We start from the raw sequence: 12851 nt of genomic DNA on the forward strand, positions 1-12851 counted from the left end.
CCTCGACCCTAGAGACAACGTTCACACCTCACCATCAATGGTGAATCATGAGGTGTGTGATGACTGTATGTTTATTAAAATCATGTGTACTATGGCAAAGCAAATAATCCACTGAGATCACAATTGTGATTGTGTGTGGGTGTAAACAAAGCCCATTCTATTTTTCTGCCACGCCCTGCGTCTGAAGTCTAAGGTGAAGCAGACTACAAAGTCCAAGGTGAAGCAGACTGCAGGCGCAGACTTGTGCTGGAGACGAGGAGCCTGGGAAACGTAGGCAAAGAGCAGAATGCCCTGTACAGTCAGTCTTATCACGCTTCCTGTGAGACATTCCGGAACATTCCATCTGGGGTCCTTGTCCTTGTTATGATCCAAGTTGTTCCACTGACCCTGACTAATAACCGAGTGCACTACATAACAAATGTACACTACATCACGGGTGAACTACAAGATTTGCCAAGAGTGCTTGTGTTTCTAGTTTCTAATCAGATGTGGTACTTTCACAGCCCCTCATGACAGCACCAGGTGACAGGCCCATCTGTTCAGCTCTCTGAAATCTCTGTGATGGGAAAAACATTCTCAATGGGTTCACCAAGTACCTATGTTCATTTGAATGACTGCCTCACGAGAGAAAATTATGAAATTGGAAACATTTTTTTTCTTCTGTCTACTGTCTCCTGCAAGCAAATTGTCGCGTATTCGAGAGGTGCCTTACCTGAAATGTGGGTGGAAGTGTCCATCCTCGTCCTTCAGGGAGTCCGGCAGATCCTGGGTGGTCAGGATGCTGATGTCATCGCCCTGTTCTTGGTGTTCTGTCATCTTTCTCAGCCTGGGGGGTGGACAGAACGGAACACAAGGGGGTAATGCCATGAAAAATAGAATGTGCTTAGCATTAGCATAGCGACCCCCTTAAAAGCCGGCGCAATCCGTTTCAACAGTGAGAAACGCCATGTCTGTCTACACGCTGTAACACAATCTGACCAGATGTTATTTACCGTTCCTCACCAAGTAAAAAAAAAACTTCCTGAATCAAAGTAGCACTGTTCCAGGAGAAGGGAAATAGATAGTGAGAGGATAGAGATGAGAGAGCACAAGCATGTGAGTGTTTCTAGTAGCCCTGGGGCCAGGTAGAGGAGGTGGATGGGTTCAGAGGGGTAGAGAGAGCCCCCCCCCTCCCCCCCACCCCGCCAAATGGAACCCATCTTACTTGGGAAGGTAGAAACCCTGTAAACAGACTCTGCTAACCTCCTCCCTGGCTGACGTCAATGCGCAGACTGCATGAGATTAAACGGCATTACGATAATCACGCCACGGCAGCCGTGAGAGGGGTGGAGAGAAAAGACGCTCTGTTTAGCGTCGACACAGATAAGCTCGACATGATCTCCCCAACCACTGTGACTACACAGGCAATGGCACTTCTGGGCTGGATTGAACTTGAGTGAATGAATACAGGGGGTTTTTAGCCACAGGCTTTTTCCTAGAATGGGTATTAGTGATTTATTTCAGCGAGCGCTCCTATACCTAAGTCTGTTTCCAGTCAATCCAATTAACCTGGTCCCTAACCTGAAGCAACACACTATTTCTCACACTGCTGTTTTAATAGGGACTAGGAATCAGATTACAGCGCTGTTGTTAATGAGACCGGGAGCACACTAGGACACTGAACTAACAAGTAGTGAGGCAGAAATATCAGTTGAGGAAAGAAAGAGACAGAGAGAGAGAGAGAGAGAGAGAGAGGGGGGAGTGGATAATAACTGACAAGGCATATCAAGAAGTGAATATCGGGCTGTCATATCAGCCTAACAGCTCTGGGTGTTGAAAATGTAGTCTGGCAGTGTGTGTGTGTGTGTGTGTGTCGGAAGAGGGGGGGGGGGGTAGACAGGGAGGAATAGTGGGAGAAGGCGCCAGATAAAAGCCACTAAAGATAAAAGATGAAAAGAGTGGGGGGAGGATCAGTGCGTGGGGGCTTGCACCCTTTCAAAACCATGATCTCACTCGCAAGCACCAGTGAGCACATTAAGAAATTGTGTCAGTTTGCTGCCCACAGCTCAGCCAGAGTGGGCGAGAGACACCCGGTCTTCACCGGTGAGGGCAGTTGGGTGGCCTGGAGAGGGGCACATTGTAACACTTAGCTTCTTACAGTGTAGTTAATGCAGTTCAGCTTCCAATTCTGAGTTTCACATTTCAGCTTCCAGATTTTTCAACTTCCAGGTATTTCAGCTGTGTTGTGTGATGCATTTGACATTTCAGATTTTTCACATTCATACATTTTCAGCAATGCTTTTACTATTTATTTCAGCTGCTCAGCATTCACACACATTTTCTGCAGGAAATGCAATTTTCTTGTTTTATAAGTGACACTGGTATATTCCAAATCAATGGATTCCATTGCACCCCTGGACGTGCGTCACGGCACCCACTTTGAGAAACCCTGCCTTACAGGATCTTATCAGTGCTAATCAGTTCCTCATTCCAGTCCTGGGTACTCAGTTAGACATTGAAAGGTTTCCAAACTGGCAATTTACTATACTATTTGTCGTCTAGCAGTATCATCTTCATCTACTTATCCCATCCGAACATGGATGACTATGTCTGTGTCCGTGATGTAGACAGTGCAATTAAATTAGCTGGGGTGGTTGGTGTCTTTTGTGATGGAGATGTTCTTCCTGCAGCAGCGTTGGTTGTAGAGATCCTCGATGGCTGGGAGCTCCACACCCATGATATTCTGCGCTGTCTTCACCACCCTCTGGATGGCGTGCCTGTCGTGGGCGGTGGTGTTGCCGTACCAGGCTGTGAGGCCTCCAGTCAGGATACTCCCAAAGATACTGCGGTAGAAGTTCACAAGTGTTTGTGTGCTCATGCCCCATCTCCACAGACACCTCCGACAGTAGAGGTGTTGTGCCTTCTTTAGGATGACCTCTGAGTTGTGTGTCCAGGTCAGGTCATCGGAGATCTGCATCCCAAGGAATTTGAAGTGGCTCACCCTCTCCACTTCCTCCCCGTTGATGATGATGATGATGTGGGGGTGGGGAGGTCTTGACACCATGTTACTAGGTCTGAGGGCCGATTCAGCTGTCTTTTGAGGAAAAACGGCATTGCTAGCTCAGAACTCTTCAAGGTAAATATGCAGTCTTGAGGTGCTGTAAGTCAATACTCCATGTTCATGCAAAGGAAAGGGGCAGATAGCATGGAAGTGAATGGGAGATAAGACCACTGCTGACGTAGATCCAGATAAAGTCCAGGTTTGGCAGTGGTAGTAGTGGCAATAGTAATAGTAGTAGTGTACTTTATTGATCCCCAGGGAGCAATTGCACATATATGTATAGGTCTGACACTGTATGAACAAGGTCTTTCCATCTGCTGCAGGCAGAAAGAAAGCGCTAAAGCGCTGACCAGAGGGGAGCATCTCAAACCGTGTGTGATGACAGTGGCCCGGGTTGTGAACTATAGCCAGAGCCTTAAGGGTCACCACTATTAAGGATAAGTTCATTCATTTTGTCTATGTTGATAAGCAAGGCACTTGACCTGCACCAGTCATGAAGAACACATACCTGATAAAAGTAAGAGTGATCATTCCCTACCTGGTCTTTATAACACAAACCAACAAAGGTCATGTGATCCACATACTTGAACTAGAAATGGTGTTCGGAGAGCACAGACCTCCGCCCATAAATGCATTTCATGGCTCTGTGTGTGCACGTTTGTGTGAGCAGGACATGTTTGGTATTGCTGCATTTGTTAGCTCGAGAGCTTTATGCAAGTCCAAAAGTCCCGTGTCTCTGTGACCTTCCCATGTTGAGATATGGCTGTTTCAATCCCCCCCATTCACAATGAATGGGGGGAATTTTTCGCGCGAGTCCAAAAAATGAATGGAGATGAATGGCCGGCCATGTCTAGGCGGCACATGGACCCGTCCTGTAATTTTAGATCTGCTCCAAAATTGTATGGGTTCTAAGTTGGCCTATGCTACTCCCCTCCACCAAATTTCATGAAAATCAGTCTGGTATTTTTTGCGTAATTCTACTAACAAATAAATAAATAAATAAACCATCGACAGACGAACATACACAATGTTGCCCTACAGTTTCATTTCATTGTATTGCTGATCAGAGAGCGTTCCATTTAGACAAACCTACTGTGGGGAATCAGTTGTCTAGCTAACTGTGACAGCAGTGTCATTGCATGCAAGTACTGGTAACTTGAAGAGACACAAGGGGCACTGAAAATAACTATTGGGTGAAAATAAACTGTGATGAAATGTAAGAAAACACACACTTCACTGTGACACATGAGAACCCTCACATTTTGAGCATGCTCTTTCAGCCCCACTTAAAACTAGGGACGTGCTTTATTCCAACTCCTTGCCCGAATTACCACAGGTGCTAACTGTATTGTACTGTGAGCATACAATCCTGCCAGCATCTATCCTGACCAGTGCAGCCCGGCCCAGGATGCTTTTATAGGACATCCCACCTGCAGCTCTGGGAAAGCTTTGGGAACGGGCAGATCTGGACGTCTGGCAAGGCAAGCTGTGCTGTTTTGAGCTGTGACTCGAGTCAGGAGTGCCGTGGGGCAAAGTTGGCACCAGATGCTTCCCGGACACAAAGACAGTTCTATAGCCATACGTATGACCTCACTCAGAAGCCACAGAGAGGTAGAAAAGGCTGAGTAAACCGAGATGGAAGAGTGATCTTATTGTCTGAGGGAATATTACATAACAGAAGCCTGGCGCAGTAAGCTGGGACAGCATGACAAGAGTCCCTGGAGGACGACGGGTAGGATAATCACGACAGGGAGAGTGGCGGGGTGGAAAGAACCATTTTCTCTTTCTTGTGCCAAGTAGACAGACCTATTATTCTCTGTCCAGTGACTGCACTCTGGAAACAAACTGTGAGCAGTGCTCTGACACACAACTCGGTGTTAAGGTGTGATTGTATACGTGTTCAGGCAATCAACTGTAAAGCCACCGCTCAGCATTATGACGTCATTGCCACGGTGAGACTTTTGTGTTTGCTTTTATATGGTACTATGGGAATCCACAAAAGGGTGTTGTCATTTTCCCCAAACACCGATAAATCCTGCTCTCTTCCATTGAACAAGGTCTTTAGTCCATCCATGACTAGGGATAATCTGGGCCAGGGAAAACAGTCTGCATCGGTGCCGGGCAGAGGAAGAATGAGGAGACGAATTAGATGGTTTCACACTGATGCAATCAAGGATGGCACGTAAATGTCACAGGTGTATGTAGCATGGAGGTTTCATCAGTTTCCACAAAATGTTAACGGCACCACAAGGGGTAAAAAACTAAACCAAAGACTAAACAATAAAACTAAGGTACTGTACACACACTCAACAAGTGGAGAACAAAAGACAAAGCTTACAAACTTCCAAGATGGCACCGGAAACAACAAGGACAACAGCTACAGCAAATGATAAACAGACAAAGAAGAAGAGGGGAGCTACATGTAGGGTTTATATACACACACTAACAAGTTGCCATTTTTTTCATGAACATCGGACATGTACAGTATTTGTAGTAGCTGCATACAGTACTGTTTACAGTAAAACATTTTGATGCACAAAGCATATGGAAGTTTCTGCTCACTTGGGCCCACATGTTGGTGGTGGTTGCAAAGTGATAGCACATACGGCTGATTTGTTGTGATTTTTTAAAGTTTTAAACTTTAGACAGTTGCTGTAGCGCCACCATCAGGACTATTGGCCCCCTATGCCAGTTTAGGACTTCTGGCATAGGACTGGACCTATGTGCACAGTTTGGTGCTTTTTCATGCATGGGAAGTCAGACTTCCTAGGAAGAAGAAGTAGATTCAGAATACAGGGAAATAAGCGGGAATGGCAGCTGAGGCTACCAGGCCACTGAAAAAAAATATATAGAAAGGGATTGTCTTCGAGGCTTGGCACTGCAGTGCTCTTATGCATGAATTGCTGGAGGCTCTTGTGAGTTTGATCAGTGGGTCTCCAACCCCCAGCTTGTAAAAGCTCAGCCAGTCACGTGGAGCCGCTATACATGTGGCTCTTTCTCCAGTCGCCATGGCAACAGCCTGAGAAAAAAGCCATTTCAGTCGGCTATTTACCTCTACTGGGTGTTGGGTTGAGACACAAAATGGTCAACAGAGTCATTCTAGCCAATCCAGTGCAAACACCGAACCTATATAAAGGGTGCAACTCGCCCCAGGTCAAATGGCACACAAAAACAGACCATGGGAGTGTAAATAGTTTGCTAGCCAGCCAAGTGTTTCCATTCCCCTAATATGTAGCCTACCCAATGAAAAAGATCTTAAAACTCATTCAAATGTATGCTGACGCAAATGTTCTTACAGAATATGCTATCAGAGAACAAACCAGTATAGATAGGAACATATTCTACATGATGGGGTTATAGAAGGCTTAGAATTGCAACCAGGAGGATGATTTAAAATGTAGTCTCTCCAGAAGATATAAGGGAGATATCAGCCTTTTCTTTTTCAATTATCTCTGTCACCTTTGCATCCTCCAGGTGCCGTGTTTTTGATCCTTCCTCTCACCAGTCCCTTCCTCTCACCCGCTGGTGGGGGTGCTGACACAGAACTGACACCACCACCCGCTGCTGGCGACAGGTACAGGGTCACGCCAAACACCAACGGCTGTTTCCATGGAGCCCACATTCGTAGAAAGCTGAAGATGGAAATAGATAGCTTGAGAAACAACAGCAGTCTTTTTGTGCGTGGCTGGACGCCAGACGGTGGGGATGACTTTATGGGACGACCCAAACCTCCACATGTTCATTCTTTCACTCCAACCTTTACCCCCTTGCCTTATAGGTCAGATCCTGTCCCAACCCCAACTCTTATTCTAACCCCATCCCACACTAGGGACTGGAAGAAGGACACCAATCCAACACCTGGCCTGGTTCTACTGCACTTACAGAGTGCTGTTAAAAGACAAAACTTTTTGTTGCAAATTTGGATGTTGGTCCATTGAGGTCTAGGATGTGGAGGGCCTTCAGGTATGGTTTTATCCATTGATCCTCCATTCTCAACGTCGATGGGGCAGTGACCACTGAGGCCTATTTGACAGGTGGTTTCTGTGATATTTAGCAAACTTGTATCAAGGGATTCTCATTTGTGGATAGAGTTGGAAGACTTGGCACGGTCGGAAACACCTGCAAACCGCAAACCAAACTAGAAACACCAAGGATGAACATGTCTATTCACCGAGAAAATAGATGCTGTTCTCAGCGAGAAGAATCACACTCAGCCCTTTGTGGGTCACCCAACATCAAATCAAATCAAAACAAACTTTATTTGTACTGTATAGCGCATTTCATACACAGAGGCAACACAATGCGCTTTACAGAGAGCAAAGGGGGATGAACATAAATCCTACTCCTACATTTTCCAGAGGGGAGCAAAAAAACAGTTCACCCGGGGGCCGAAATAGGTAAGCGGTAAAAATTCTTCCCTGAACTCTCTCAACAAGACGGTCGAGCAAGCTCCTGGAAAATATTTGAATCTACTGGCTAGGAACATTTACAGAGCACTAAACATGGGCAAGAAACATTTACAGAGCACTAAATATGGGCAAGAAACATTTACAGAGCACTAAACATGGGCAAGAAACATTTACAGAGCACTAAATATGGAATAAGAGTAGAGAGATGTAACCTTGATGGTAGGCTATTATGTGTTAGCTATCCCTGTAGTCCATAATAGGATATTTAAGTGTATCACATAATAAGGCACAGTAACCACTCAGCAGACAGGCTTCTAAAGATTATAGAGTAAACTAGGTATAGCCGCTAACCAGAGGTGAGGGAAAAAATGCAGAGAGCCAAGAAAGGGGGGGGGGGGGTGATGACTTCATAGGGACAGCTGCTGACACATAGTGGGATGGAGCTGAGGGCCTCTCTGGGAGCCATGGGGACCTTAGGAGGACCTTGACCGGGAATAGGGGAAGGGGACATGGCATCTCTTTCATCTATCCTATCTAGAACCCTCCTTTACCAGTCTGACAGAAAGGACAAGACAAGAGGTGAGCTTAGCATATGTTAATGGTATCTCCCCAGCCCAGGTATCTCCTAGGCCTAGGGCCATACTGTAGGTGAATGGCATCTCCCCAGCCCAGGTATCTCCAGGGGTCAAAGGTGAATGGTATCTCTCCAAACCAGGTATCTCCTGGGGTCATAGTTGAATGGTATCCCCCAACCCATGTATCTCTTGGAGTCATAGGTGAATAGTATCTCCCCAGTCCAGGTATCTCCTATCTCCTCTTCCCGCTTTTATTCAAAGCTCAATGTTCTCTGAAGTGCAGTAGGTCTCTTGGTGACAGGCTGTCTGGTGTCCTCCCACAGTTATGTTAAATGGACTGCAACTATAGCGCTTTTCCACCTTAGCGGCACTCAAAGCGCTTTACAATGGCCGCTCATTCACCCATTCACACGCGGTACCTACCATGTAAGGTGCTGATTGGGAGCAATTTGGGGTTAGGTGTCTTGCTCAAGGACACTTCGACATGTGGACAGTCGGAGCTGGGATTCGAACTGGGATTCGAACCACTGACCCTTCGATCATTGAACGCTGTACCAACTGGGCTACAGCCGCCCCAAGTGATGTGTGAACTGAGGTAGCTCATCACACCAGTGTTGTGTGAACTGAGGTCGCTGTATTAATCACAGCAGGACATCTGGTGGAAATACTGTCCGAACTCTTAGTATAAAAACACATTTGGGAGACACTAGTAAAAGCCATGGCATTGTGGTGTAAACTTACCTGACATACAGTATAGTTATCTATAAAACAAGGTTGGGAAAGTAAACGGTAATTGGAGAACCAATTGAACCGGAATTCAGACCTCTCAGTTTAGATCTTATCTGCCCACATACATGCATCCGCACACACACACACCACACACACACCACACACACACACACACCACACACACACACACACACACACACACTGTACACCAGCGCCTGACTCTCTACTCACTGGCATTCTGCTTGGCTAGAGCACATTTCCACTGAAACCTATGCAAATGGTAGGAAAATATTATTTCCCTCTCTCTGGAATCAACACCCCTACGCTTGCATGAACATGAACACAGATTCACTCTTTACAGGCCCTAGCTCAGCACAAACAGTACATACAAAACCTGTCAATTGTTACTGAAGAAAGGTAGATATTCGACATAACCTACAGTACTACTACCTATATTGTTTGTCCTTCAAGATACTGTCAGAAAACTTGAGGAAGATAAGAACTCAAAGGGTGGGGGGTAAAAACAACTAAAACAACAAACAAAGCTGAGTCCATTGTGTGGTGCTGCTGTCTAAACTCCAAACAGAAGCCAAAATGGTTCTGCAACCTGTTCAATGGGCCCCTTGTCTATGTGTCCTTGAGTGATCTGCATGCCTCATTGCTTCATGTCCCAAAGTGAGCAGCCAAAACACAGGCTAGACTACTGCATTGTGTCTAACTCAAAGCAGTGCACAGAGCCCTTTTGCCGAGACCATTCAAACCTATTGGGCTGCAAATTGTAAAAAACATCACGCCATGCCAGGCCACACTGTGGCGATGCATACCAAAACCGTGGAGACTCATTGGCCAGTTAGATTAAAGATTGAGGTCGATGGTAATCAACATATGATTTTCTCCATCACCTTGTACTGTATATTCTGAGATATAGGATCCTTCTTCCAAAATTAATAGACTACATCTGTCTGTCTTACAACAATGGGACACTGTATGAGACCTGGCTTGTCTGTCTTTCATTCAGTCACAATAAAGGACAAAATGTTTATATGTTTAGTCTTTCAAAAGGGAGGTTGGTCTTCAAAACAGCCATCACCATTGTTGTGCAAGCTTCAGGGTGAATTAGCCCTATGGCGAGCCTCTCCACGTCACTTGTAATGCAGGTAGGTATCATTGGTATCATTTAAATGGTATCATTTACTGTCCTACTGTACACCTGGAAACAGAAAACATTATCTCAAGCTTATACACAACAATAGCCCAGAGAACAATACAGTTCCTGACACAAGGGTACCTGTGGTGAGACTAAGGAAACAGTGGATTCATCATGAGTAGAGGACAGGTATGTAGGTCATCAGGGGTACAAACGTGGGGTTACTGTCTGCTCATTACCTCCGCCCCAGCGGCAGGGCAGGGTGAGAGGTTATGTTTTTCGGTGGCATGTGTTTGATGAAAAAATGAAAGGAGGTGAATGACCAGCCGTGTTTGGGCGCCCGTGATTCGGATCCGCTCCAAAATCGCTCTGTTATTCCTGCTAACGGACGTACGTACGTTACGGGTCGCCCAAACATGGCTGGCCATTCACCTCCACCTTCACCTTCATTTCTAGACTAGGATTACGCAGAAACTACCACATCGATTTTCATGAAACTTGGTGGTGGGATACATCCCAGCATGGGCCGATTTAGAACTCAGTACATTTTGGATCCGAATCAGAGGGCGGGTCCACGAGCCACCCAAACATGGCCAGCCATTCACCTCTATTCTTTTTTTGGACTTGGGCTCAGGATCGAAAAATTGTCAATGTGGAGAATTGAAACAGCCATATCTCAACATGGGAAGGTCACAGAGACACGGGGGTTGGACTGGCCTAAAGCTCTTGACCTAACGAACGCAGTAATACCAAACATGTCCTTTCTAGTTGGGAACTAGATCCTGAAAGGAACATGTTTTTTTAAATGATTTTTCACGGTGCCCACCCACATCCATGACCAAAACGGTGGTAGAGCAATTATCAGACTTTCTCAAAAGTGTTAGTTTTGTCAACGTTTTGATCTGAACCATTGTATACGATCATAAGTAACCTTAAAACAGGGCTAAACATGCATTTTCCCTTTACTACTCCTTTAAGTGAAATAGCTTAATTTCTGGTTCAGGACAGATGGCCAGTTGACAACCTTGATCCTACCTGCCACCGCAAACCAATCATGAATTGTTATGGAACATTCCAAAATCCAGGTTACCTATAATTTCCTTGAAAGCATACTTCTATAGGCTACATCACTTTTGTAACACTGACATAGTTGAAGATCACATCAACTATACAAAGCAAGACAACACTTCCGTCTTGCAGTAGTATAGCCTACAACAACCACTAGCTTAAAGAAATCCCATTCTCTGAACCTTATGAGACTTCTTTCTGAATATTCCTTATTCCATCATCAGTTAGTGATGTACCTTGGGGTTTATGTGCATGGAATTAATGCTGTAGGCTAGTAATCATTAACTACTGGAACTGATGACCTGCTTGATAATGACAATTTACAACATAATTTCTGTCTTGAGTCACCTTTGATCACCTTTCAGGCTCACAATTATAATATCACAAATGCATGACTTCAATAAATCATAGGGCCTGAAAATCATGTGCCTGGCTACTAGTGACAGGTTTCTATTCCCAAAGAAACAATAACCTTTTCCTAAGTCTTAGGCCATGTGACAAGAACATTTGTAAACACTAGTTTTTCCACATCTGCACAAGAAGCAAAGTGCTGATATATAGGCTATAGTTCATTTTCTTTTCAGAGACAGTATTACTGTAGGCATAGTTTATGGGAATCGCCTATAATTCAACCAGTAGCCTATTTCAGTTATTACATGTTGTACCTGAATCATCAACCTATTCTGGTGACATTCATTTTGACATTTGCGTAATTACATTGTAACGCCGGATTTGAATCGGGTGTTGCAATATTTTAGCACCAGGTCCAAGTTGACTGCCATGTAGGCTAAGCTAAAACCATTTTGTCATACAGTCTACGCTAAGCACAATTATCAATGGCACGAAATATACAGGCAACTTCACGGTAGCAAACTAAAAAACCACTAGGCTTCAAAACTGGTTATAGGGTCCCCTATATAAAGCGATAAAAATGACCGCTTTGTGCCAATGCCGTTGCTTAGACGTGGGTCCTACCTGCGCTACGGGAATCCTCGCGTAAATGTCATTTCCACAAATTTAACAAAATGAAAGTCGGGCGAATGTCCACATCATCTTCGATAATAAGCAGTCCGTAGGGAAAGCTAAACGGTAGAAGGAAACTGTACTCTGAGCTGTCTAGCTGTCAGCGGAGAGACGGAGCACCGAGCAGATCAAATGTCCTCCAGCCTAACCAGCCTAACCCAACTTGTTGCACTGAGCATCCACGACAGAGCGCAGTGGGCAGTGGCTTATTCACAGCTCCCGCCTCCTGCAGCTTTTGTTCGACCTCAGTCTAGCCTATTGAGTGAGTGCGTTCATTATTGGAAAGTGAATCTCAAGAAAGGCATGGTCTACATTCTGCTATTGACAGAATATTTAATAGCCTACTGTAGGTTATTACTTTGCCGCCTAAGATTAAGATAAGGCTAGCTTAGGGTATTGTCAATACAACAACAATGTTGAGATCTTTAGGCCTACGCAAACTGTTAGGTCCAAGAGATAAGAGATAGCCACGCTGGACTCCCACGGACATAATTACCTAACATTCCTATTTCCCTGTACTTTGGTTAACATTAAAGGGACAAAGACGTCCTTTGTAATAAAACGGACGGAGGCATTGGAGGGAGAAGCCTGCACCCGTTTAGATGAGACTGAGGCATCGCTCAAATGAATGTGACGCATTGTACAGTGGATGCTGTAGTAGATGAGCCACGTGCTGCGTTGAGACGAGACGATCCGTCCTGAATTCCAATCACGCACGTGCCTCACATCTCTAACACGCGTTCCCGCCCTTGGTGAAGAGCCACGAGGGATCAGTGTGTGATGTGTAGGCTAGATTTTAGGCCACACGCAATGAGAGATAGGCTAAGAAGGCCTATGTTTAATTTCGTTTTGGAATATTT

General features: G+C 45.2%; 1 protein-coding gene across 1 annotated transcript in view; it reads right to left on the reverse strand.

The window, feature by feature from the left end:
- Nucleotides 1–12123, reverse strand: part of LOC311319669 (GRAM domain-containing protein 2A-like) — a 41372-nt gene extending 29249 nt beyond the window's left edge. Inside the window, exons 1-2 of the mRNA XM_084451269.1 lie at nucleotides 11944–12123; nucleotides 713–826 (exon numbers count right to left, since the gene is read on the reverse strand). Coding sequence (XP_084307395.1) covers nucleotides 713–816 — 104 coding nt within the window. The 5' untranslated portion in view covers nucleotides 817–826; nucleotides 11944–12123. The remainder of the gene's footprint in view (nucleotides 1–712; nucleotides 827–11943) is intronic.
- Between the last annotated feature and the right edge of the window lie 728 nt (nucleotides 12124–12851).

Source organism: Borostomias antarcticus (assembly GCF_949987555.1).
Source record: "Borostomias antarcticus genome assembly, chromosome: 16".
In the NCBI taxonomy this organism is placed as follows: domain Eukaryota; kingdom Metazoa; phylum Chordata; class Actinopteri; order Stomiiformes; family Stomiidae; genus Borostomias; species Borostomias antarcticus.